The following is a 27,705-nucleotide window of genomic DNA, read 5'->3' as shown; positions in this document are numbered from 1 at the left end:
TATGAAGCTTGAGAGAAGGGAGATGGAGACCAAAATGTCAACAGACACCATCATGTATGCACTGTAATAAACTGCCCTGGGCCAAGTGCACTGGCCAAAGGTGGGTGTTTTCCAGATCTGCTATCTATCAAGTCATCCCATGTAACTAAAGAGCATCTTAAGTAGTCATTTCTAATACCATCTCCTCATTGCAACTTCTTTTCCTCACCCCCCTCCCCTCGCCTGCCCGTCTCCTCCCACCCTGTCTTTTCACCGTCCCTACACTGAAGTTCCACTAAAGGTAATTTCAGGCAAACCTCACCCAATCACTCCGGTGGGGCTGGATGTCCCACTGCAGCCTTCAACTCACTGAACTGTAATTTCTGGTTTATTTATTTACTGCCCAGCTCTGAAGAGCAGGACCTTTATCTTGCTCAGCATGTGTATTAGTTGCTCAGTCATGTCCAACTCTTCGATCCCATGGACTGTAGCTCTCCAGGCTCCTCTGTCCACAGACTTCTCCAGGTAAGAATACTGAAGTGGGTTGCCAGTCCCTCCTCCAGGGGATCTTCCCAGCCCAGGGATGGAACCTGGGTCTCCTGCATTGCAGGCAGGTTCTTTAACCTGAGTCACCTGGGAAGCCCTTTAATTCCCAAATACCCGCAACAGAGCATCACACAAAAGATGCCTAACAAATATTTATTAGGTGTACCAGGTTATACCTCTAATTTATTTCATCCCCACCCCCACCAGGTATTATAATAACTAAGCAGAATTACATGTCAGTCTTTTTTCTTTATACAATAGACAAAAGCTAGGTACCATTCAGCTATTTTTTTCCCCTGGCACCAGATCATCATACTGCTGAGTTTCTTCAAACTAATTAAATACATCATTTGGTGCTGCATAATTTGTTCAAGACCACAGAAGAAAATGTAAAGATTTTCAATTCATTTTACAAAACCAGCAAAAATCTACAACAAAATCCTACAGGAAAAAGTAGACGAATTTCATTTATAAACATCAATTTAACAATATATTAAACATAGCAAAACTGAGCAAGATACAAAAACTAAATCCTAGTTACACGAACACAAATGCTACATAAATAAAGACCCTCTCCCCACCGAGTCTACTTATGACGCAGACGGTAGCTTTTATATCCCCCCACCCCCACCTGGCCCTCACCAGGGGTAGGTGCTGGCCCTAGCCCTCACACTAGCCCCAGCTCTGGCCCTATCAGCCTCATCTGCCAGGGCCTCACGGTACTGCACTGGCCAGTGTTGGGGTTCTTTCTTATGGAGTTTGGCCACGAACCCCAGAACTTTCATCTTGCTGGTTTCCAAGTTGCTTCGGGGACCCCAAGAGAATTCACATTCCGGTGGGTTGGTGTGAGGCACACGCCTGTAATTGAGGTATCTCAGCTGCACGAAATCTTCCATAATAAGCCTCTTCGGGTACCCAAAGAGGAAGTGATACTTTGAGGGACGCACCCCCAACCGACGCAGCATCGCCCAGACCTGTGCCTCTCTGGCGCTATTACCTTTCATGTAGATAAGGCCCAAGATCATCATTAAGAGACCCAATCTGGGGCCATCTCCTCTCAGAGCCTCCTCCTCATCCTCAATAGGTTTTAGTTTGTTGATCAGGATGTAAGTGTGGTGCTTGCGGTCAAGCTGTTTCAGCTCGAAACCGAAGACATACCGCAGATGGTCTGCGGCCCTTGCGATGATCTCAGGGAATAGATCCTTTAAGTCTCCGATAACGTATTTCACCATCTCGGAGCGAGTGATGGGGCTCTTCTTTCTGTCCTTCAACAGCAGAAATTGCACCAACTCGGCTACCGTCCGATCCAGACGGCGGCAGGCTCTACGCCGGGCCAAGGTTTTGGCTGCCAAAGCCCTCGCGCCTCTCGGGGTGAGACAGGGCTCCGTAGCCCCCTCCTCCCTTACAGCGCCAAGGTCCTCCTCGGGGCTCTCCTGCAGAAGGGGGCTCGGGGCCATCTCCTGCGAGGCGGTCAGAGCCTGGGTCTCACCGTCATGGCTGCCATCCATCTCCCTCTCCGCCTGAGGGATGGGGAGAGCCCCGCTCTCGGGTTTCTGCAACATGTTTTCGGGTGGGCAGGTGCAGAGCGCGTACGCGGGCCGCGGGGCGTGCGAGCCGCTGCACACACCCCGGTGGACAGCGGCCGGGGCGGCTGCAGGAGGACTAGGAGAGACAACACAGGGTTCTGCGGCTGCTGGACTGGACCGCAGAGGGCTCGGGAAGGTTGCCGCGGCGCGGCCACCGCGCAGCCTCAGTGCGCACTCGCTTGCCGACTTGCCAGACTTCTTCCGGCCAACTCAGTCAAGATGGCGGCCTCGAGGCCGCGCGAAGCCCGTCCTCTTCCGGCTCCCGCTGGGGTAGGAGTGCTCACAGGCTTCTCAGGATGCCCAGGCTGTGGAGGTGTCAGGGCTGATTTTTAGTCTGACAGGCTGGAGGCAAGGAGGGGGCAACCAGGCTATCCTAAGGTCTCAGTGTAGAAGGATGAAATAGGGATGGAGTTCTAGCCACGTCCCTTCAGCAGGTGCTTATTTCTAAGTGCGTGTGTCTAAGATTTTGAGTGAATTACTGTGTCACAAGTGCGGTCTGCATGGAGGTGAAGCCTGGGAGATAAGGCTGTGCGGGACAGTTCGTGACCGGCCTTGAACACGATGCTCGGGAGACGGAAATCTATTTAAACAAGGGGGATTTAAACAAGGGAGTGTCCGGACCGGATCTGTATCATCTAGTCTCTCTGGTGGCCCTGTGGAGTGTGGATTAGAGAAGGGCTGACCAAAAGCTGGGGATCCAGTTTGGCGTATTGGTATTATTATAGTGCAGAATAGGAACTGAGATGTGGCCTGTCTTGTTCATTGGAGTATCCCCAGTACCCAGAACAGTGCCGGGCACATAGAGGCACTCCATAAATAAGTAAAATGGATGACGAGAGAGTAAGGATAGCCGATTCTACAGGAATCAAAGAAGGTGGTAAAAGATATATCAAGGTACAGCTGGCAGAAATAGTAACTAACTGGAGGAAAGGGGAGGGGTTTTGTTTTTAACCTAATCAAACTTAATTACTCCCATTATTTCTTTTTGCCTGCTCTACTCTGACCTTTGCCAGTCTGTCTCCCTCCCCCTTTCTCCAGCTCCTCCACCCTCTTCTTCCTCTACCTCTTCCTCCTCTCTCCTCCCCTCCTGTCTCTCCCTCTTCTCTCCTTTCCTCCCCTTTCCTCCTCTCGCTCCACTTCTCTCTCTCCTTTCAAGCCTTCCTTAGTTATTTACTGCCATTTCAGAATTACCATAGCAATTTGTATTTAACATAGGCCTTATTGTGCTCTAGGCTCTGTTCTAACCATTATTCAAGGATTAATTTGTTTAATTCTGGTTAAGGTGAATACTTTTATCACTGTCCCCATTTTATGGATATGTCTTTTCTATGGGATTTGCTATTTACTAGCTATCTAATCTTGGGCACATTACCTAAACTTCCTGCCCCTCAGTTGCCTTGTGAGTAAAATGGGCATAATAGTGGAGACAGCATTGTGGAGATCTTGTGAAGAAATGCATAGAAACCATTTAACGCAGTCCTTGGCACATAGTGTTCAATAAGTGGGTTTTTGTTGTTGTTGTTTAGTCGCTAAGTTGTGTCTGACTCTTTTGCGACCCCATGGATTGTAGCCCACCAGGCTTCTCTGTCCATGAGATTTCCCAGGCAAGAATACTGGAGTGGGTTGCCATTTCCTTCTCCAGGGGATCTTCCTGACCCAGGGATCAAACCCTCGTCTCCTGCCTTGGCAGCCGGATTCTTTACTACTGAGGCAACAGGGAAGCCCTCAATGAGTGTTAGTTATTATTTATTGCATATTTTTTAATGTACTAATTTTTTACATGTATTAACTCTTCTACTTCTTCTAACAGCCCTGCTAGATAAGTACTATTATTATTCCCAATTTACAAGTGAATAACACACAAAGAGGTTAAGTAACTTCCCCAACAACATGTGACTGAGCCACTATTTCAATCATATGACTCCAGAGACCATGCTCTTAACCACTATATTAATAGATGTTAATTATTATTATTATTATTGACTATACTTTGCTTTGTATTATAGTTATATTTGTGCTTATCTTATTCCCCTCCAAAACCAAATATCCTGAAAGCTAGGTCTGTGTCCTTAACTCTTATGAAGAGCCCCTCAGTATCAGAACTCAGTATATACTTGTCATTGAATAAATGATAAAAGGCTTTCCTTTTTTTTCCAGAGGAAATAACATTTCTTTTAAGTAAATATCTGATAGAGTTTTCTAGATGTAATCATGAACTCTTTATCTTTAAAAGAGTCTGAAAATATAAAGTATAAAACCCATTTATACTTTATGACTTAGAAAAGCTGAAAGTATGTAAATGAAGCAGGAGGATGTTTATTATAGTCTAACTTGAGGTTATTATTAGTTTCTATTATGCCAGACATTTTATGTACAATATAATTTAGTCCTCACAAACCCCTATTAGGAAGGTATTATTATCATCACTTTGCAAATGGGAAAACAGTCCCTGAGAGGTTAAATCACCTGTCCCCAGCCACCCATATGCTAAGTGCTAGACTAGAAATGAGAACCTCGATCTGTCTACTCTGAAGTCTGTACTCATGACCACAATGCTGGACTGCCTGGTTGTCAGTTTCTCCTGAGGGTAGAATCACTCCTACCTGAAATGGCATCCTTGCAGACAAAATATTCTACTAACGTATCTTTCTCACTTCAAGCTTTGCCAAGGAGGGTTAGAGGAGGTAGCTGCATGCAAAGGAACATGCAGGAGATATATTGAATGGAAAGAATTTTGAGGGGCAAATTAGTAGTAATATGACTGGGTTTTGAAAACGGAATCAATAATATAATCCTACTTATTAAAAAATACAAAAACAAAAAAATAAACTACTGAAACAACTTGGATGAGTCTGGTTGACATTGAGTAAAAGAAGAAAGACACAAAAGATACACAGTATGATTCCAGTTAATCTGATGTTCAAAATGGGTTCAGCTAATCTTTGGTGACCGAAATGAGAATGGTGGAGGCCTGGAGTGGGTTTGACTGGAATGGGATAGGCATGAACTTTCTGGGGGTGATGGAAATATTCTGTATCTTGGTTTGGGTGTAGATAATACATTTGTCAAAACTTATTAAACTCTGCCCTTAATATCTATATATCTCTTGGTATATAAATTATACCTTAAAATTATAAAAATAGGGTTTTAAAATTGAGGAATAATTGATAGATAGCATTAGTTTCAGGTGTACAACACAATAATTCGATGTTTATATATACTGTGAAATGATAACCACAGTAAGTCTAGGGACCATACATGGTTATAAGATTTTTTTTCTTGTGATGAGAACTTTTAAGATCTATTCTCTTAACAAGTTTCAAATATGCAGTACAGTATTATTAACTATAGTCACCATGTGAAAACATTTTTTAAATGAACAGACCTTTAGGTGATGAGGGATATGAAAGTTGAATGACTTTGCTTTGCCACTTAACAACCCCTGGATGCTACAATGTTTTTTACTGAAAGGGGCCTAGACAATCAGTTGTCAGTTTTGATTGTGGTGAACTCATACTGGACCGGCATGCTATTTTTTCCCCAAATACTTGTTTGTTTATTTATTTTTTGTGTGTGGTGGCTCTTCATTGCTGTGTGCGGGCTTTCTTTCATTGCAGCGAGTCGGGGCTACTCTTTGCTATCTTGTGTGGGCTTCTCATTGCAGTGGTTTCTCTTGTTGAGCATGGGTTTCAGCAGTTGCAATGTGGGGCTCAGTAGTTGTGACACATGGGCTCAGTTGCTCCACAGCATGTGGGATCTTCCCATACCAGGGATCGAACCACTGTCCCCTACAAGGCAGATTCTTTTTTTTTTTTTTTACAAGGCAGATTCTTAACCACTGGACCCCCAGGGAAGCCAAGGCCAGGCAGACTTTTAAAACAGTCCTTCCTATTTAAGCTGTTAAAAGGGAGGAAATGTATATTTCTCCTTCTTTGATGGGGTTGGGAGTGGAGGGCAGCAAAACAAAACTTTTATAGCTGTTGGATTGAAAGCTTCCTGAAGGATGATTCTTTGTAGTCTAGACTACAGTGTTTGAAAGCCTACAGTGCTTAGCACAGTTTAGTATGTGGAAAGGGATAAGGGAGTCATACTGGAAAAACAGACCGGCAGGATGAATTATCCTGGAAATGTCAGGCACTCTGTGGGTGTAGAAAAGGTGTGTTCTAGAACAAAGCACTGAACCGGATCAGAAAACCTGACTTCTGGTGTCCCAGCCCATTCATTTATTCTTGCACAGCATACTTAACCTCTCTGGACCACTGTTTCCTCATTTTTAGGCCTGACCACCTTAGCCTTTGCCAGTTCCCACAGTTATTTTGAGGTTCAAGTAAGGTTATAAATGTAAACGTACTTTTAAAATGCTCTACCATTAAGAAACAAATAAAAAGGTTATAGGTTTTTTTTTTTTTGAAGAGACGTGGTAGAAAATTCAGTAATAAGTGGGACTGGCCTCTCATGCAGACATTTTGGAATGAGCTTACGCATTCCTGGTTGAAAAAACTGTCTGGCCAAAAAAGATTAAATAAAGAAATGTCAAGTCCTGACACTCCATCTAAGGCTAGTGACTGCTTTGGTGGGAAGCCAGAGTTATCTTGTTGGATTCCTTCTAAATTTGTCAGTAGAGTCCTCCAAGCTCTCAGTGCCTTCTTCACACAGATTCTGAGCAGTGTCTCACCCCCGATCTGAGTGAGCCCCAAACTGCATAGGTGCTTATGTCTTCTCTATTTCTCCTGACAGTTTGGACAGCCATGCAGCTGATCCGGCTCAAAGAAGGGATCAGAGGAAGAGCTTTGTCCTACATCCCTGGGCCAGGGACAGAATGAAGCCCAGTTCTGTCACAGCAGAGTGGGCAGAGTGTGAAGCCCTGGGTCCTGTATGTGTGGCTGGTATTGAAGCAGGATGGCCAGGCAGATGATTCGATCTGACTTGGGTAACGAAAATTGTTTGTTACTGTTTGAAGAGCAATTGTGTAAGCAACAGTACTCCTGTGTTTGGCTGCCTGTGACCCACCAGTGTCTGTAACATAACACCCAACCCAGAGGAGGAACAGACCCTGGCTGGCAGAGGGGAGGAGAGAGATGCGGGGGCACAGGGCCCCCCTTTTCCTCCCTCCTCCACTGTCCCACCCGCTCTCTAAACCTCGAAGGAGAGTTGGCGAGAAGGCATTTGCCACCTGGACACAATGAGGCCCAGTGCGAGGGGCAGGCGCGAGGCTGGCGGGGAGCCAGGGCCCTGTTCTGAATGGCCGTCGCCAAGGGGCTGCCAACAGCCCATCTCTATCCCCCAGGGCCGGGGCGGGGGCCCACCCACCCCCAACTCCAAGGCCCAACTCACGCCATTTGCTGGCCGTGACCAGAATGCGTGGGACACAGGGCCTTTGAGCAGCTGAACAGAGCCGTTTCCCCTCCGCTGGCCGCCAGTGCACTTGGATTAGTGTGGGCTCTCCGAATCCCTTTGTTGGCTGCTTGTTATTCCGCACGCACTGAGCACTGTGCATTCATCTTTATTAGTTCTAATTGCTTCCCTATTCTAATGGGATCTTGATATTCCCATACAATTGAAAGGAAATGTATTCATTAAAATAATTCTTCTCCTAACTGCCGCTTCAAGCTGCTCCTCTAAGTGACATTGTCTCTCCAGCCACAGCCTGCTGAGGCCTCTTGTTAAGACTCTAGTCAAAAGCCAACTTGGGGCAGCAAACTTTCCTTGCAGGAGTTTCCAGACACTGAAGAGAGGGCGCTTTTTAATCGGCTCACACACTGAAGCTGGAGGCCAGCTGGTAAAACTGGGGGTGCCTGCTGCTTGGGGCGGATTGGGGGAGAAGGGTGGCCTCCAGCACTGCCTGCCTCCCATAACAATGCCCCCTTTTTGCACACCGACCCGGCTCATTTAGACAGGACTCTCCCCCACTGTCATCTGGGTGGAACTTTCTGTTTATGCCACAAGCAGTTACTAGGTGTGTTCTTAGAGCAAGGCGCTGAGTAAGGTGCTGTGGGAAGCGTGGAGCCGGGGCTGCAGTCTTGAGTGTTTATGGTCTCTGTGGGTGGCTGCCCGCTCCGAGCCCCTCAAGTGCAGCAGGAGAGGGGAGGCTGGGAACAGTTCTCAGTGTTCAGAAAACATGGGCTAGAAAATTTAGAAAAGCGGGTACTCTTCCATAAATGTGTTTGATTTAATAACCAAAATCTTTCAAGCCATGGGGTCATGGGGGTAATACAAGAAGCTTCTTCGGGACACTGGGAACCACCAATCTATTGGGGGAAAATAAGCCATTATGAAAAACCATGCATGCGTTAACACCTGCTCTTTCTGTGAGTGGTGTAAAGACCACTCTAGGAGTTTTGGAGGAGTGTAGGGGAGTGCAGACTTTGTTGCTTGAATTTTCGTTACTCCCTGTTAAGTCCTGTGAAAGAAGCACAGTTGTTTCCTGTCTTACAAATGAGATGTCCGAGAAGTTAGATAATTTGTCCAGTGTTAAGAGATGGGAGTCAGGACTTAAACACCAGCTTTCTGATCCCAAAGCACAGGCTGCTTTCGCATCTGTCAAGACCATCAGAGGAGATGTAATGTGGAAAGTGGCATTTAATCTCCCTGAAGGCTTTTAGGGATGGTTGATTGTCAGCAGGTAGAGAGTGGGGTCCACAGGAAGGAAGAGCCTGAGCAAAAATGCAGGGACTGGCAAGAACCTGGCAAATCAGGACATGGCAGGAGTCCCGGGGGCCCAGTGATTGGACAGTGTGCACAGGATAGCGGGAGGAAGGCAGGAGGGTTTGTGGGGGCCAAATTTTATAGAGCCTCGCCTGTCAGGAGTTTGGATTTTATGCTATAGGTACTTCTCCAAGAAGGATATTTGAGCCTTTGGATAAACACAATATTTCTTTCAGGAGCATCAGTTTTCCTCGAGGTGAGTAATTTTAAACATCTTCATGTTAAGAGAAGTTCAGATATATCATGGAATAGCATGCAAAATTCTCATGAATTTTTAAGAGAAAACAGAAGACTTCAAAGAGAGCTTGGGTGTGCTGGCAGGAGCTTCAGGCTGTGAGGTCCCCTGGGGGAACCAAAGGCATTTCTTTTGTCTGCTGTTGGTGTACTTTAGCGGGAAAGTTGGAGAAGTGCTGATTTCAGATAAAATGTTTTGATCCCAGGAATAAAATAATTAGGTATATTTCAAGAAGAGTGGGAGGGGCTTGGAAGTCAGGTTGGACAAGATAGGGACAGAGCAGGAGACCAGGTAAAAGATGATTGTAGTAAACTCTCAGGAAACATGAAGGGCCTAGGGGGCTGCCTGGGCCTCAGGCCACTCCTCTTTTTTCCCCCAAGCCTTTTTGGAGGGCATCTGCCTGAGAGATGCCCTGCCTGAAAGCCACGCCTTCCTTGCACAGAGAATCTCCCCGCCTGACCATGTCACCCACAACACTGCCCACCCACCACCTTCCAGCCCAGCAGGTTTATTAGCTCAGCTGCCAGAAGGTATCCGAAGGCAAGTGGTTGGACCAGTGATTCTCTGGGGTGGGAGTGAGGAGAGGTGGGTCTTGTGGTGTTGCAGTGTCTTGCTGTCCTATACTGTCCCAGCGTGGTGGCCAGCACCCTGTATGTCAGGAAAGTCTCAAAGGGAGGAAGGACAGAATAAGAATCTCAGCCTAGGACCAACACTTATCATCAGCAGATGAAGGTAGCCCACCTTACTTAGCCAGATTCTCAGGTAGGTGACTTTTTAAGGTAGTTTAGAATTTAACTGCTGAAGCATTATTTTTTTTTAAAAAAGCATTAAAAATTGCTTAGTGCTTTATTTATTTATTTTTTTCTTCTCATTTTAGAAGGCATCGTTTATTATGGAGCAGTGTGACAATCTTGACCATTTAAAAGAAAACAAAGAAACACCTATAATTCCACATGCAGGGGTAACTACAATTAACAAATACCCTGGCATGTATCTTCCGCCAGTTTTTCTAAACATGTATTTTTTTACTATTAAACAGAGTTATTGTATATGCTGCTTTATATATCCACTATATATACTTTTTGACATACTGTTAATCTCTCACAGTAATAAACATTTTTCTATAATATAATTATTTCTAATTGAAACTATTCACAGATCCCATACCACCTTTAATGCCTGTTGTTACATTTTAGACTTGTTTTCAGATTTTTTAAAATTAAATACAATGTGATGAACTTGTTTATAGCTAAAGTTTTCCTATTTCCCAAGATTATGGAAATCATTATATAAGGATACAACCTTATAGATACGTGATTTTTGAAAGACAAAATTGAAATTATTTTGTATGTATTTCTAATTTATGCACTAAGTCCATTTTGAAAATCTTTTCATGTCAACACAAGTGAATCTGCACAAGTATGTATTAAATTAGTTTTCTTTTAAAATAGACAATACTTTCACACAGTTCAAAAATCACAATGGTATTAAAAAGTATAATTGAGAATTTTTGCTTGCACTCATGTCCCTCTTCACCTGGTTTCTTGATTTCACTTCCATAGGTCCCACTTTTAATAGTTACAGTGCCCCTTTTTAAAATACAAGCAAATGCAATTATATATACCTTGCCCTTTCTTACAAAGAAGTTAGCACACTATGTAGTTATTAGGTACTATGCTTTAAAATAGAAATTTAATAGTAAGTAGTGGAGACTTTTTCATATCAGTACATAGTTCCTGGCATTTTATGGGGTAGATAGACAATAATATCTAACCAGTTCCATATAATCAGACATTTGGGTTATTTCCAGTCTTTTACTATTACAAGTAATGTTGTAATGCATACATATATCTATCATTTCTCTATGTGTCCAAATATATTTGCAGGAAAAATTCAGAGTGAGATTGTTGAGTCAATGGGTAAATACATTAGCAACATTAATAGAAAATGCCATATTGCCCTTTATAGGGGTGCATCATCTTCTGTTCCTACCAGCAATGTATGAGGGTGCCTATTTGCCTACAACTTCTCCCAATCAAGTGTATTTTGGATATGTATAAATCTGATAGGTGAAAAGTCATTGCAACTATAATTTGTATTCGTTATTAATAATGAAATTAAACATTCTTTTATAGTCTTTAAAGCCATCTGTATTTCTTTTTTCTGAAAAAGGGCATTTTTTTAAATTGGGCTACTGATCTCCTTGATACCTAGAAACAAATTATGTGAAAGTGATTGACCCTTTGTGAAATAGGTTGCAGTTTTTTTCCAGTTAGTCTCTCTCTCTTTTTTTTTTTTGCTTTTGCTTTTGGTGTTTTTGCCATGCAGACTTTTTAAAAAGATTTTTATATAGATATATTTATCAGTCTTTTATGACTTCTTAATTATTGAATCAATTAGAAAGGCCTTCATTACTCCAAGATTATAAAGGAATTCTTTTATTCTTCTGGTGATTTCATGTTTTTATTTTGTGCTTTTTTAAACCTCTGATCCGGCTGACCCTTATCCTGGTATACTATTTGAAATGCTACTCTACTATCTATCTTTTTCCAGGTAGTCGAACACCGTTTATTAAAAATCTTATCTTTCCCTCACTGACTTGGTATTTATCATATACCAAATTCTCATATATATTTGAATCTGTTTCTGGGCTTTATTCTATTCCACTGGCCTGTATGTCTATACAGCATCATTTTTGGCAGCCACAAAATATTATGTCTTATGTATATAGCATAATTTATTTGACTAATTCATTTTGTTAAACAGCTAGGTTGCTTCCAGTTTTCAACATTCCAAAGAGTGCCTCAGTGAGTAAAATCCTCATACACATTTTATATGTGCATGTGTAGATCCATTCTTTCCTTTGGATAATTTTTTATACATACAATTACTGGGTCAAAAGTTACATGTCTTCTTCTGCTTTTTTCATACATACTGCCCAAATGCCTTCCAGAAAGACTGTACCACTCTACACTCCCTCCAACAGTGGGATTTCCCCTCACCCTCACCAACTCTCTGTATTATCATTCTTTTTAATCATTGCCAATCTGATCAGGAAAAAAAAAAAAGACCTCTCATTGCTGTTGTAATTTGCCTTTCTTTGAATACTAGCGAGGTTGAATATTTTTTCAATTTATGGTAGTTTTTGATGTACAGAAGTTTTTAATTTTTAATGTAGTCAAATCTATCAATCTTTTCCTCTATGGTTTCTGCTTTTGTTGACATGTTTAGAAAGTCCTTCCCCATTGTAAGATTATAAAATATCCACTTATATTTTCTTCTAGTACCTTTATGGTTTCGTTTCCATCTTTATCCATCTGGTATTCATTTTGATGAATGGTGTGAGCTGGGAAAGAACTTGTATTATTTATTTATTTCCCAAATGGATACCCTGTTCTTTCATCACTGTTAAGCATATATTTGTGAGTTTGTGTGCGTATAACTGTTCCTAGAATGAACGTCTTGAATAGCTGGATACTGAGGGTTGGGACATCGGAAATATCAGTCACACTCAACAGGCAGATATGGCCCTTTCAACATATGTGGGCTTTTAAGCACTGACCAACATTTGATCTTCAAATCCCAGCACTGCAACTCAGGGCTTGTGCAACTTTGAACGAGCCCATCTGTGATCCTCCTTGAGTCTTGGTTTCTTCATCCATAAAATGGGGTGGTAATACTTCCTGGGACTGAAGCCCGCCCTCCTCCCACCTCCCTCCTCCACCTAGTGATCGCCTCAGGCCCTTACTGTAAATAGGATATGCTGGAGAGGGGAGGGGTTGAGTGCTGTGTTTGCTTTTTATAGGCTTTCTATCTTTACACTTGTGCTCAGACGCTCATTTGTTACATCTTGCTGGTTTTAGTGTCTTTTCATTAGCAGCCTTTCTCTCCCCTTCTACATATGCAGTTTTTAATCATATGCCAGCTAGGAAACCAGACAACTGGATTGTTAGAAGTTTATATAAATCAGGAGTAACTGGAATCTGAGTGAAGGCCTGAGGGGCTCTCCTGTTATATATAATATAGTGGGTCTCAACCCTGGCTGCACATTAGAACTACCTGGGGAGATTTTAAAGCATATCCAGGCCTGGGCCCTACCCCAGGCCAATTAAGTCAGAATCTCTGGCAGTGGGGTCCAGCCCTAAGTGTGTGATGAAGCTCCGCAGGTGATTCTAATGTGCATGCAGGGCTGGGAACCACTGGTTGAGTGCACTGGCTTCCTGAGATCGGTATTCACGCTCAGTGGTCTCCCTCTCTGGTTTGCTCCCAAAATGTGCCTCAAGTTGTGGGGGTTGCTCTACAGAACAGAAGGCCAGATGGCAGAGATGTCAGGGAGATTCTGGAGGCCGTGGGCTTGCTGGAGAGAGCACCTCCAGTTCCCAGGCCTCTGTCACCCTGGAGGTCACATACCTCAGGACATTTAGAAACGGTGCCCCTGGGGGCTCTCCTGAGGAGTGTGAGAGGTAATGAGAAGCAAGTCTTGAGAAAATAGCTGTAGTTATTTCTGTTTTGTTTATTTGTGTATTCTCTTGTTCTCTTGGCTCCTTCTCTGTCCCCCAAAACACATGTAGGTGATATATGTCAAGCCATGCTTGGTTCCTAGCTTTGGTGAGTCCATTCTATTTGTGGATGGAGCCACTGTCTCGGAAAGGCAGGCTCACCCCCACCAATGATTGGTGGACCCACTTTGTTACCTGGAAAAATAGATACAGCCAACAGAATGGGTCCCAGCATTATAACTCTTTGCTTCGAGATCAGCCTTCTTCTTAGTCTCAAGTTTTGATAACCTAACTGTGGGTGCATGGTCTTGGGCTGTCTTCTTGGTGTCTCACCTAGTTCATCTGTGACTAGGGCCTCCCTGGTTCCACCAGACTCTGTGGGGGAAAGTTACTGCGTTTACTAATGAATGAAAACTCCTCCAAGCTTACCAATGAAGGGAGACTGTGGAGAGAGATGACTGGAGTTTTCCCTTGGGATTTCTCACTCATAACCAACACTAGTCAGTGGCCCCACCCTCCAGCACACACACATACACTGAGACAACTCAGGATCCTTCAGACCAGCCTTTACAGCAGGTTGGGGATAACAAGAAAAATAAACAGAGAAGAATAACATGACTTCATATAATCTCATTTGCAAGAAATGACTTGATCATGAGGGCTCAGGGCCCACTTATCCTAGCGTGGGGCTGCCTCTGTGTAGTCAAAACCATCACAGCAGTCCCAGAAAGCCTGTCTAGCTGCCCTCTTGAGAGTTCAGGTGGATCCACCAAAATAATGAAGCCAAGAAGGAGATGAGTTTCCCTTCTGTCTGGTGTCAGCCTCTAAATTCCAGCTTCCTACCCCATGAGTTGCCTTTTCCTGGGATGATTGAAATGATTGCTCCTTTTTATGGGAAGTAGAACTCAGATTCAAGTAAGGTATTGATGGTCATTCATTGAGGCTGCCTACAGCAAGGAAAGAGGTGGGCACACACCAGCTTACCTCAGTGACTTGACTGGTTTTGCCAGAGGTACGGTTTACATCCACAAAGACGATGATTTTTCTTTAGATATGTCCAGCTGAGAGACAGCATTGTGAAATCCTCTGGTGTTGATTCACAATGGAGCCATAGATGGGCAAACTGAGGGTTATTTATAGACCACTGATGATGTACTTTTCAAAGAGATCCCAATAGTTGTTCTGGGAGAAGAGTACAAGGATCAATCAGCCTGCTGAGGTTTCTTCTCTGCCTGGAAGTCTATGTGATGTAGCTCTGCCTAATACGGTGATTTCCTTCTTCATACTCTTCAAGAGAGACTTCATTCCTTGTGCATGGGGGAATGGCCTTACCCTAGTCGCTTCAGTTGTGTCTGACTCTGCGACTCCATGGACTGTAGCCCTCCAGGTTTGAGTGGGTTGCATTGCCCTCCTCCAGGGGATCTCCCCAACCCAGGGATCGAACCGGCATCTCTTACGTCTACCTGCATTGGCAGGTGGGTTCTTTACCACTAGCACCACCTAGGAAGCCCAAAACAAGAATATAGAAGGACAGGAAAAAATCACTGGAGTCTGAGTGTGAAATGCTGATAGATTTTCCTAATGCTTTCTGTCTGGTCTGTGTTCCTGGAGGTTGTATGGCCATCATCCTGCATTCCTTCTGGGTTGGATAACCCCATAAACTCTGGCCCACTGATCCTCGATGGAGACAGTGCTGCCCCCTAGAGGCATTTTAGAAATACCTGGTGTATTTATAGTACCCTGGTTGCTGGGGTACTACTTAAAGGAGACAGAGAGGGCCAAATTTCTTGCCTTACATGAGGCAGTTTTGCTGTTGTTGTTGTTTTTATGTGAGGCAGTTTTATCCAATGATTTGTCCTGCACTTCATGTGACATTTGACATTTGAATGTCCCACCTGACATTCGTACAGGTAGAAAATCTCTTTATGTTGGTCTGAGCCTAGAACCTAATTCCATTTTGTATATAAACACAAGTACTTTTTGCATAGTTTTAATATACATTGAATTTTTCATGAATGCTACTATCATATAAATCAAGAGAATACTGTCTTTTATCTTTCCCAGGAGTTGTTTACCATTTCAGAACCACAATATGAACAGCAAAATCCTCACTGTATTTGAGTGCCAAAATAACGCACCTCTGTTCTGCTGCATTCATATATATCTGTATGAATATATAGTATTTGTTTAATCTTGTTTCAGAACATCAAATTTAAGAAGTACTCGTAATGTTGCAGTCAATAATGTTTTACTGCTCTTAAATTCAGACATATTCATTGCAAGTAGGTACAGTTATCTATATCTTCTTGTGTAGTTATGCTCAAACATATATAGATTAAAATACATATTTTATTCTAAATTATTTTCTTTTAGTTCTTTATCTTAGGGTTGTATATTGATTCTAAAGAATTATGTGTAATATTACACATGATATTATGTGGGTCATATTATCTATAAATTTCATTTCAGAATAGTAAAAGTGGTCTTAAACAATATTTGCTAAAAAAGGGAGCATTGAGTCTGATAGAATTGGGATGCACTGCTCTTGGTAACCTCCTGGACGATGTTCTGTTTTACCTAATTTTCACAACAGCTGTATGAGCCAGGTCCTATGATGATGCCACTTTACACAGGAGGAGACTGAGTTGCAGGAACATGAGATGCTCTGCCCAAGGTCGCATATCTGGAAAGGGGAAGCCAGGATTCTAGAGGCCATTTATGATACCAGGTCACTGTTCTGGCCATCTCTCGTGATTTTTCCAGGTGCCTGGGGCCTTCCTACCTGAAGCCCATCCTCTGGCCCCGCTAGGTCTTTTACAGGACCCACCAGAGACTCAGACTGAAAGAAAAAAAATGAATTTTTCCTTTTGGATAACATTTCAATAGAGCAAATCCAAGGGAAGTGCTTTGCACAGAGCAGAGCGCCAGTGAACTTTGTTGAATGAATGAGTGAATGATTTGGTAGAGTGGCTAGGTCCTTTGGAACAGCCCCTGGATTTTTAGGAATTTCCTTCAGTAAGTTGGTGTTTTGAACTGTGATGTTGGAGAAACTCTTGAGTGTCCCTTGGACTGCAAGGAGATCCAACCAGTCCATCCTAAAGGAAATCAGTCCTGAATTCTTTGGAAGGACTGATGCTGAAGCTGAAACTCCAATTCTTTGGCCACCTGATGCAAAGAACTGACTCATTTGAGAAGACCTTGATGCTGGGAAAGATTGAAGGTGGGAGGAGAAGGGGACGACAGAGGATGAGATGGTTGAATGGCATCACTGACTCAATGGACATGAGTTTGAGTAAACTCCGGGAGTTGGTGATGGACAGGGAGGCCTGGCGTGCTGCAGTCCATGGGGTCGCAAAGAGTCGGACATGACTGAGCGACTGAACTGAACTGAAGTTGGTGTGAGTCTCCCAATGGTTGACACCAGGTTCGCAGGACTCGAGCTCAAGGATGGAGACTTCCATTGTTTCCCTGGGGCTGAGGAAAGCTGGTCATTCTTTTTCCTCAGGAAGCACAGCTGCTGACACATGAACCAGAACATCTCCCTCATTCTTTCCCCATTCTCACTGATGTGGGCCTCAGGCCCTGGATGTGGGGTGTTCTTTAAATAATAGCTTTTCTTCGAGTCCTTGCCTGTGATCTAATTGATGGTGGCCTGGGAGAAGCCCGCTCCTTCATTGGGTACTACAAACAGATGCTTCACTGTGTTTCCTCTGTGTCTCTGGCAGGTCTTACTCTGAGCTCCTGCTTCTTTCCTTCATTCAGCAAATGTTTTCTGAGGGGTAGCTTTGTGCCAGATACTGGGGTGCAGGGATGAGCAGTAACACATGGTCCCCAACCTCCAGAGACTCAGATTTAGGACAGAGGACTGGCTTTTTAGAATATATCTATATCTATCTATCTATCTATCTAATTTATTTATTTATTTATTTTCGGCTGTGCTGTCTTCATTGTCGCTAGAGCTTTTTCTCTAGCTGTGGTGAGCTGGGGCTACTCTCTTGTTGTGGTGTGCAGGCTTCTCATTGCAGTGTCTTCCCTTGTTGCGGAGCGTGGGCTCTAGGGCAGGCAGGTTTCAGTAGTTGCAGCTCCTGGGCTCTAGTAGTTGTGGTGCACAGAGGATTGGCTTTTGCAATAAAGTATGGGAAGAGCTGTAACAGTGGACTATACCGAGGATCTGGGAGCCCAAGGGGGCAGGGCAGCTGACACAGATTGGGAAGAAGCGGGAAGCCTTCCTGGAGGAGGTGTTGTCTCCACAGAAATTTAGCAAAGACAAAGGATGACTCTATTAGTCAGGGTCCCAACAGGGAATGATGGCACACTAAGTTAAGATAATTTGAGGAGGGTTTACATACAGAGGGGTTATTTGCAAGAGTGTGGGTAGGGGGTGGAGGAACATTACAAAATATCATAGAAATTCAGGGTAGCAGCAGCCGCTAGGCCTGAAGAAATGGGGAGGGGGTCTCTGTACCACAGAAGAAAAGTCCTGCAGATGAGTCTGCCTTGATAGAAGGAACGGTCCTCCATCTGGGAGCAGGCAGCCTTATAGGACTGTCCAGGGAGGGAATAACTACCCTGGCTTCACTCTCTCCTGTGTTACAGTTGCTCCTGGTGCTTCCTGTTGGCTAAACCCAACCGGAAGCCATAGGGCCCCGGAGTTCGCTTATGGGGTCCATACAGGGCAGCCTCTGGGGCACAGAGCAGGATGCAGAGTGAATCTGGAGGGGCCAGCAGATCTTATCCAGCACACTGGGTCAGGGAAGGGTAGGTGTAGAAAAGCATGTGGATAGGGGAACTGTGTTCTTTATGGCTGGAGTGTGGAGTAGACTGGGATGAGAGCTGTCAGTCATGAAAGATCTTGCATATCTTCCTGAGGAATTTGAAAATTTATCCTAAAGGCAGGAGGAGCACTGAAGGATTTTAGGCAGGAGGTGACAAGTTTAGATTTGTGTCTGTAAACCCTTCTAGCCCTGGCATGCAGCTGACCTGGAAGTACCATTTCAGATTAGAGATGGTGAGGCCTGAATCAAGACAACAGCCATGGAGAGAGGAAGAAATGGATGGATTTGAGGAATTTTTAGGAAGTAGACTCAAGATGTGATCAGCAATTGGATAAGAAAGTGTCAAGGCCTCAGTTTTTGGCTCGAAGCTCTGACACGAGAGGGAACTTTGTGGGAGCAGGTAGGCTGTCCGGCTGTCACCTCCTGGGCTTTGCTTCCTGGATTCAGGAGAAGGCTTAAATCGGCCCTCATTAGCAGGACCGTAAGCTTTCAAGGGGGGCTTTGAAGGGGCTTTTTAGACATGCAGCAGGTTGGCCCCACCTTGACTATTCCGTGAGCAAATCAAACTGGAGAGCACGAGACGGCATCTCTGCTGCCCGCCTGGGACCCCCTGAGCCAGGACCTGCTCCCCCTCCAACTCTTGCCCCTTTCCATATGGAGAGAGGATGTGTTTTCTTTTAAAGCGCTTCACTGCAGGGGCAAATGAGGCCCAGCTGAGGGGGGAGAGCCAGCAATGAGGCAGAGCATGGGCTCCGCAAGCTGGGGCGAGCCCTGGGTTCCTGTCATCCCCCGTTTCCTTCCCGGCTTTTCTGAAGGCCCTGGTCCCCGTAGGCTCATATTTCATCACTCGGCAACTCTGAGGAACCTGCTATCCAGTAACAGGGCCCATTCCTTGGAGTTCTCTGCCCAGAAACCTGGAATAATTTTCTTTTGTTTTAGAGAGAAATGCTGAGGTAGTTCTTTCAAGTCCTAAGAACTTGGGTCGTCATGGCAACACGTAAGGGTGGGGTGGGTGAGGTGGGGGGCTTCTTAGCAGTATTTCGTTTCAAATGCCAGATTAAAGGAAAAGCTTCTTTGGAGTTTGCCTCATTAAGACATAGCTGGGTGCAGGCTGCCTGGATGATTTTCTGGTTCATCATTTTACATGTTACATTTTGCCTACATTTTCTCACCTGATGGACAGTCTTCTGGGACTTCTCCCTGAGAACTTTGGCTCCCGCACCTCTCCGAAAATTTCAGGTCATTTCTGGCAAGAGAGTTGGTGGGAGTGTTCTCTTTGTTCTCTCTGGGGCCTTGTCCTGTAAGCCCCTTACTCACAATAGGACTGCCACTTAAAAGGATTAAAAAATAAAAAAGATAATGTGCTTATTGAGGCCTTGTTCAGTCTGTGGAAGGAAGGATGTTCACTGAGCAGCCATTTCACTCCACACTACACTTTTGGTCCAGGATCCTTCTCCCATCTGACATGAACAAGGACCAAGGGAGTCCAGCGCTGACTCTGGCTCTGGGGGATGTCTTCCACCTGCTCTCTGGGGGAATCTCAGAGAAAATAAAGGTGGTAATGTTTAACCCAGAGGCCGAACTCAAGTATTTTCCCCCCTAAACTGAACCATAAATCCTGGCTTGACATGACTTCAGAATTCTTCAGCTGGCACTGGCCTCCCCACTCCACCCTAGTCCAAACCTTCTTTCCTAGCAGAGGAACTTGGACCCACAAATGATACTCAGTCACCTTAAAATCACCCGGGTGTCAACTAAAATATTTCCCACACTCAGTCACTGAGTCTTGGCATTTATTCCTTCAGTGCGACTCCTGGATTCACCTAGTTGCTAACGTTCTTATTAACAACAGCCTGCACATGTTGACCAGTACTGAGAGCCAAGATTTCTATGCCTCACCTAATTTAACAGTCACGCAAAACCCTGTGAGGCAGGTACCATGCTTCTCATCTTACAGAGGAGAGAACTGAAGACCCCAAAAAGGCTAACATGCCCAGAGCCAAGGAGCTGGTCAGAGGCAGAGCCAGGTTTGTCTGATGTTCTTTCTGCCAGGATGGTCAGAAGGCTTTCATTCCCTCTCCTAGACCCTGGCAAGCACTCCCACACAGGCTCCATATCTCATTTCCCGAAGGTAGCCACTGAATGATCTTCCTAAAGCTCCCTTGTCATTGCTTCCCCCAGTATGCTCACTATGGGAGGCGTGGAGACCACAACTGTCTTGTTCACCTTGGTGTCTATAGGACTTAACCCACAGAAAGTGCACAATTAGCACTTATTTACTTACTGAGTCAATGAAAAAGATCTCTTTCCGCCACCAGCCCCTCCCTTGTTCTCTCTTTTTCGGTCCCTCCAAGCCAGAGCCACTGCTGGCCTCCACCATCAGACATGATTTACCTGGCTCCTGAGCCAGTCCTGTCCAGGCAGGTAGAATCCAGAGTTTTCACGTGTGTTTACAGGGTATATACCTGTGTAGTTTCTGTAGCTCTGGCTGCTTCTGCTTCTGCAGGGAAAAAGTATTAATATTTCTGCTGCAGTAGATCCAAGATCTGGGGGAGAGTCCTGGGCTCCCAAGTGCCCCCTGAGTCCCTTCCTCCCTCTGCTCCCTCACATATCAGCCTCATTTATAGAGTAACTATTAACTAAGCACCTACTGGGTTGGACACTCCGCATACATTATCTCGTTTAACTGTCACAGCAACTTCAAAAGGCAGATGGTGATGTGTCCATTTTACAGATGAGGAAATGAGGCTTGAAGGGACTAAGTCACTTGCTAAAGGTCTCAGACTGGCACCAGTAGATGAGGGATTTGAGCAGGGTCTTATCTGTGGTTGGAGCCTTTGTGATTTTTTCTTCCCTGCCCTTCCTCACAGGGGCCAGGCTCTGCCGTGTTCTACCCATCAAACCTCAAAATTCCTTCTTACTTTCTGGAACCTGACAATCTCAGGGGCTAATAATCATAATAAGAACAGGTATACTTCTGTAAACATCTGTGTATGCCAGAAGCTCCACAAATGGCCTTATTTAATCTTCACCTCCTAAGAAGTAGACGTTGATTATCTCTGCCTTATAGATAAGAAAACTGAGAGATTAAGTGTCACCTCCAACATCAGATAACTACTGAGGGGAGGAAGCTAGGATTCAAACCAGGTGTGTCAGAGTCCAGAGTTCCTTTTCCTGACTACTCTTTCTAGAGCCGTCTGTCTGGGAATGAGGCCTTGACAGTCCTCTACCCCACTGCTGCAACCCACTTCTAGCTGAGGTCCAGCCACCCAGAACCTGGTCACTACTACCTTTTGGCTTCTGGACTCCTGCTGCTTCGCCCCACCTGCCTGATGGACCAGCTTTCCAGGGTGACCTGAGCAGAACTATGTTCTGCTCCTTTGGTGGCTGTGTTTAGCATGTCTGGCCACCCTGGCAGCTAAGTCAGTGCTTTGGTCGAGCTTCCTCCACAGCTCAGTCCCTGCCCTTGCCTGTGTGTTGAGGTCCTTGTGTGATTCCTACCACCTGCCATCGCCCTGTGAGATCGACAGGCTGCGGTACCCTGCTGTTACACCCGGGTGGCTATCTAAGAAGACCCAAGTGAGTCTCGGCTCCTCCGCCTGGCTTCCTGGGCATCACAGAGCTCCCCTGCTTCTCTCCACCTGTGACGAACTCTTCTCTGTGGCCCTGGGACCCCCACCCTTTGGGGCTGGTCCCTGTGCTTGGCTGAACCTGTCTCAGGGCCTCCCTGGCCCTGTGGCTGAGGCTTCCTGCTGGCTGCCTGCTCCCACTGACCTGCTAACTGGCTCTGCCCTGTTCTGTGGTTTGCTGGCTGCCTGAGTCTATCTGCACTGACTCCCACCCCTTGTCTCCCTCTGTCCCTGAGGAGTGCCTGCTCTGAAGCCTCTGCATGTCCCTGCAAGCCCCAGGTCCTGCCCTGCAACCTTGCCCAGTCACCCCTCACCCCACTCGATGGGACATTATCCAGCCTTTTTTCCCCAACATATCCTGACTTGGACTCTGCTCCACTTTGAGCAGAATCAATCACTCAACTAAGAATAAAAGGCGGGGTGCATGAGCAAGACTTAATGGAGGTACTGAGACTCCCCAGCTACCCCCTCTCCCCAGGCCCACTGTTCCACGCAGGCACCCTTTGTGCCTGGTCGTGCTGTCCTGCTGGATTCCTCCTAAGACGGTAGGCCCCTGCCTCTCACCCCACCTCACTGAAGGCCCCCCAAGGCTCTGAAGCCAGGGCTTTCCCATGTTCTTTGCAAACAAAGAAAAGGCAAACTAGGTAAATGGAGTGATGGCTGGCAGCCAGGGAGGAGCCTGCCAGGAGGTCCAGACACCCCAGGCTTGGCCCCAAGCGCTAAAAGGATGGATGAGTCTCTGCTCACCTGGAACCCATTCTGCCGAGAGCAGCTCTCCTCTGAGCCTTGGCAATAAACAGTAATAGCTCCCTTTTATCAAACGATTAAAACATACCAAGTGGTGTGTTAGGCATTTAGATACATCTCATCTGGTTCTCTAAGGCAGGTAATAATTATCCCCATTTTACAGATGAGGACCTAAAACTCAGAGGCATTCAATGGCTGATCAGGGCCTCTGCCTCTGTGAGCTTCCAATGGGCTTAAAAAGTCAGCCAGTGATGAACCCTCCCACATCCATGGTTTCCTCCTTATGTGCCCACCTTGCAATGAAGCAGGAGCTCTTTGAGAGCAGAGATGGGTCTGGTTTCTGTCTGCGTCCCACCCTGCCTGGAACAATGTGGGAGCTGCCTTTTCTCCAAGTCCTTCTAGGAAGCCCCAGGATTCTTGGGCCCAGCTCTTGCTGTGATCTTGAAGAAATAAACTCAAACTCAAGTGCCCTCTGCAAGAAAGGCCATATCCCTTATCTGGGAAGAGGGGCTGAACTGCTGTCAAGTGGCTTGGTGACTGTGGCTGTACATAGTAAAGTGTTTCCAGGACAAATGCTATAGGAGTCCATATCTCTTTGCTCCTCCTCAGCAGGGCATCTGCTCACACTAATGTCCCTGGTTGTGGCCTGGAGAATCTGTCCCACTTCGGATATTGAGAAATCTCAGGTGTCTCTTTAAAAGTGATCCCATCTTTTATGGATGTGAGGGCTTCCCTTGTGTCTAAGCTGGTAAAGAATCCGCCTGCAATGTGGGCGACCTGGATTCATCCCTGGGTTGGGAAGATCCCCTGGAGAAGGGAAAGGCTACCCATTCCAGTATTCTGGCCTAGAGAATTCCATGGACTGTATTATCCGTGGGGTCACAAAGAGTCGGACATGACTGAGCAACTTTTACCCACTCACTCACCCATCTTTATACCCAGCTCCTCATGGCGACCCCTGGCAATCCTTGAGAGAGGAGAGGCAGGGAATTGAGCAGTGGGTCCTATTTCCACACTCCTGCCTGCATTCTATCATGTTAAATAATAGACAGTGTTGGGTCAGTGTGACCCCAGAAATTGCTGAGCTGGTCCAATCTCTCCATTTATAAATAGTGAAGCCAAGGCCCAAAGAGATGAATGTTTCTTGCAAGGCCACACACGAGAAACACCCTGACCCTTCATTCAGTGCTCTTCCCATGGGATACGTTATTTCAGCATCAATTCAGTGACCAAGGTGCTGCCACTGTGTTTCAGGTCCTGGAAATCACTGACTTTCCTCCGTTGCTTCTTGGTTTAGAGGACTTTGTCTCACTTGTGGGGAGAGGGGATGGGCAGGTAAAACCACCAAAGGACAAAAACCACAGGCACCCTCCTGGGCCCTCACTGGCCCCTGCAGCTTCACGAAATGGCTGGACCACTTGTGCTGTCTGTTGCCCACGATCCCTCTGTTCCCATGGTGTGGGAGGGCTGCCTCTATTTTGAGGACTGTGGTTGTTATGGGTCCATTAGTGGCACAGACTTTCTTGCAAGGCAAGGTCTGTGCTCTTTGGCCAAACAAGGGCCTGGCTCATCCTCAGCCTGGCGGGACCAGGAGGGTTAACTGGGAGCTACCCTCCCCATCCTCCTTGTCTCCCTTTCTTCCAGAGGGAAGGAGCGAGCTCTCTGCCATCTACATATTTTCAGCTGAGTTATATTTTGCATAAAGTAAACTTAGCAAACAGAGAACACAGTGAGAATATATTTGGCTTTGAAGCGTCAGTGTTCTGACAGGCATTTCCTATTAGCTATCTCTGAGCCGACCAGCCCGGCTGGGTTTTGCTTAAGTGGCATAATTCTCCTGCAGTGGAGACAGCTCATTCATTAGTCATTCCAAAAGCCAAATACAAAATACCCTTCTCTAAGCCAACTCCACCAACCAGCCCCGCAGCCCGCAGCCCAGGCGGAACAGTGAAACTGTGGAGCTTATGGGCCGGCAGAGGTCAGTCCAGGAGCCACCTGTCTGAGGACCTCGGCGGACGGCTTTGGCCTGAGCCCTTTGTTCTCTCTGGAACAGGAATGACACATCTTCCTCTGGTTGGCAGAGGCCTGGGGAGCTGTTTGGAGGATGGGCTCTACCCCATTTCACTCCTGAGTCACAACAGCTAGAAGACCCAATCGAATATACTGTTTGGTTTATGGGTTTTTAGGTCCCAGAAGCTAAAGGTACTTGTTCTAAGAGGAAGCAAAGGAATGTGTCCTGTCCTGCTTGGGTCTCTCTGCTGAACTCAGCCCTTCCTTGATTGGCATCCTGCATGTTTATCTCTTTTAATCCCTGTGCAGTGAGGGCCAACATCCTCATTTTACAGATAAGGAAACTGGAGCTCAGAGAAGTGACTTGCCAAAGATCACACAGCCAGGGTTCGAGACTGTCAGGCTCCAAAATTCATCTTCTGTCCTCTGTCACGAAGCATCCTTCAGGATGATTATTTGATTTTAAAAATGAAGATCTTGATGCATATGGTGGTGAGGATCTCTTTTTTTCAACTTTGGAAGACCTGAGAATGCCCCTAAATCCAGGCAGGGTGGGCTGAAAAACCAGCCAGGAGGAGGCAGGGAAGGCATGCTCTTCTGAGAAGAAGGCTGAAAACCCCTGGGCTGGAAGCTGGTGGTGGCGGTTCTGATGGGGGTGGAGCCTTGCTTGAGGGGGGCCAGGAGCTGGGGCCAGATGAGGGACAGGGAAGGAGTTGTTACAGTTCCACCACCCACCTGGGGGTTCCACACGTGCCCCACTGCATGGGCCGTCTGACAAACTCTGACCAAGCAGAATGCCATGTGGTCAAGACTCCACTAACACCCAGTAATGAGGGGAACACCAGAGAAGCACCGAGAAAGTTCCTGTGCAGAGGCCACAAGCTGGCGGTTGTGACCACAGCTGGCGGTCGGTGTCAGACTCCCCAGAGGGCCTAATTAGCGCTCCAGGTGGATGAACACACTCACAGGTGCCCAGACCAATAGGGAGGTGGGGGTGGGGTGGGGTGGGGGAGACAGGCCAAATATATATTCTACCTCTGATTTGTATGTATGCATATATGTGTGGGGGCCTCCCAGATGATAGTGTAAAGAACCTGCCTGCCAACGCAGGAGATGTAAGAGATGTGGGTTCAATCCCTGGGTCGGGAAGACCCCCTGGGGAAGGGCTTGGCAACCCACTCCATTATTCATGCCTGGAGAATAGAATCCCCATGGACAGGGGAACCTGGCGTGCTACAGTCCATAGGTCCATACTCGCAGAGTCGGATACGACTGAAGCCACTTAGTGTGCGTATATGAATGTATCAAAGCTAGGAATGAGAACCTCAGAGTCCTTTCAAAGCAGATCTCCAAAGCTTGAACTCCAGACTGGTGCCCTCCTTAGCCTGGCATTAGACCTTCCTCATTGCTGGCCTCAACTCACCTGTGTAGCATTGTCTCCCACCATCCCCTCCATCCCTCCACTTTCTGTCTCAAACTATTTGTTGTCTCCAAACACATAAAATACTTTCTCTACAGCTTTTCTGCTTGCTGTTTTCTCTGCATGCATTTTATTTCTCCTATTCATAGCTAACCACCTAGCCAACTCCTACTCGCCCTTCAAAACCCTGCTAAAATGTATCAAGAAGCCTCCATCTCCCCAGGATTTTTTTTTTTTTTACCTGTGTTCCTGACCCTTTTTCTTTAACTCTGGTAAATTACTGATTCTAGTACACTGCAGGGGGGACCCTATCCTATTTTATCTCTGGATTTCCAGGACTCTGGAGAACTGATATATAGAACATGCAGTCAGTTGATAAAGCAGCACATCCCAAATGGCTGATGGTTTGAAAATGTGCCACAGAAACACTGTGCCTTAGACCTGAAAGAAAACAGACAATTGATCTGTGCAAACCACTTCTCTGATGTGGTTCCCACCTTATATATATCCTCAGCCTGATGTAGTGTACACACCACCTAATCTAGTAACTGGCACACATTAAATGCTCTATGAATGGGAGCTGACATTGTTGCAGTTGTTTCTCAGGACTCACAATGGACCCAGAAGAGTCCATAGAAAGAATGCTGAATCTGGAGGCAGAGTTGCAGTTCTGTGTCTAAGATTCTAAATTGCTCAGTCGCTAAGTCATGTCCAACTCTTTACAACCCCATGGACTGCAGCACGCCAGGCTTCTCTGTCCTACACTACCTCCCGGAGTTAGCTCAAACTCACATCCACTGAGTTGGTGATGTCATCCAACTATCTCATCTCATCTCTGTCACCCCTTTCTCCTCCTGTCCTCAATCTTTCCCAGCATCCAGGTCTTTTCCAATGAGTCGGCTCTTTGCATCAGGTGAACAGTATGAAAAGACTCCAAATAACTTTGGATAAGTCACTTCAGCCTCAATAGACCTCAGTTTCCTCATCTAGAGTGACAGATACAGCCAGATGTCCTATAGTTGGGCCCCTTCCAGCTCAAATGTAAACAAGCCCGAACAGAACCAAAACAAACATCTCCGATAGATCTTAGGGGTTCCAGCTCTGATCTTCCTGGTGTGACCTTGATCAGAAACCAGGGAACCAACCCTGACATAAATGGCTCTTCTGGGGCTGTGTTCTTGTCCCAGGCAGGACCAATCCTCAGGGAGGCAGAAACTCCTTGCCAAACTGGCGGCCAGTCATACCCGCTTCACCATCCCAGAGAAGGAGGGAGAGAGTCTGTCATGGAGCTTGTGGCAAAATCCTTCTTCCTCCCCAAACACCAGCTATGATTAGCTGTGTCCTCACCACGAAACTGCAGGGGTGTGTGCGGGTGAGTCACAGATGTTCAGATCACATTTATAGAGTGCTTGCAAGGCAGGGGTGGGGGGGTGCTTCATGACTGTCAGAAGCACCCCGGCTCCCTTTCCTTAGCTCTAGCTGTTGTTGAAACCTTAGGACCCAAGTACCTGGGGTTACAGAGTTTAAGAACCATCCTCTGATGCTACCCAGTTTCCAGGCAGTTCCTTTCACCA

The 27,705-nt window shown here is 46.0% G+C and overlaps 2 protein-coding genes across 2 annotated transcripts in view; one reads left to right on the top strand and one right to left on the bottom strand.

Annotated features, from left to right (window-relative positions):
- Positions 1 to 664: 664 nt before the first annotated feature.
- Positions 665 to 2,257, bottom strand: MAGEF1 (MAGE family member F1). The gene has a single exon (XM_020879981.2). The coding sequence runs from the start codon at positions 2,085 to 2,087 to the stop codon at positions 1,164 to 1,166; it is 924 nt and encodes a 307-aa protein (XP_020735640.2). The 5' UTR covers positions 2,088 to 2,257; the 3' UTR covers positions 665 to 1,163.
- Positions 2,258 to 2,307: 50 nt separating this feature from the next.
- The window catches only part of VPS8 (VPS8 subunit of CORVET complex), a 384,233-nt gene continuing 358,835 nt past the window's right edge, over positions 2,308 to 27,705 (top strand). The window contains exon 1 of the mRNA XM_070466284.1: positions 2,308 to 2,381. The gene's annotated coding sequence lies outside the window, so the exon portion shown is untranslated. The remainder of the gene's footprint in view (positions 2,382 to 27,705) is intronic.

Source organism: Odocoileus virginianus, chromosome 4 (assembly GCF_023699985.2).
Source record: "Odocoileus virginianus isolate 20LAN1187 ecotype Illinois chromosome 4, Ovbor_1.2, whole genome shotgun sequence".
Lineage (NCBI taxonomy): Eukaryota > Metazoa > Chordata > Mammalia > Artiodactyla > Cervidae > Odocoileus > Odocoileus virginianus.
The sequence above is the reverse complement of the archived record's forward strand: the minus strand, read 5'-3'. Positions and strand labels throughout refer to the sequence as shown.

Excerpts from the sequence above, each read along its gene's own strand:
- MAGEF1 (XM_020879981.2), bottom strand. The coding sequence starts at position 2,087 with ATGTTGCAGAAACCCGAGAGCGGGGCTCTCCCCATCCCTCAGGCGGAG.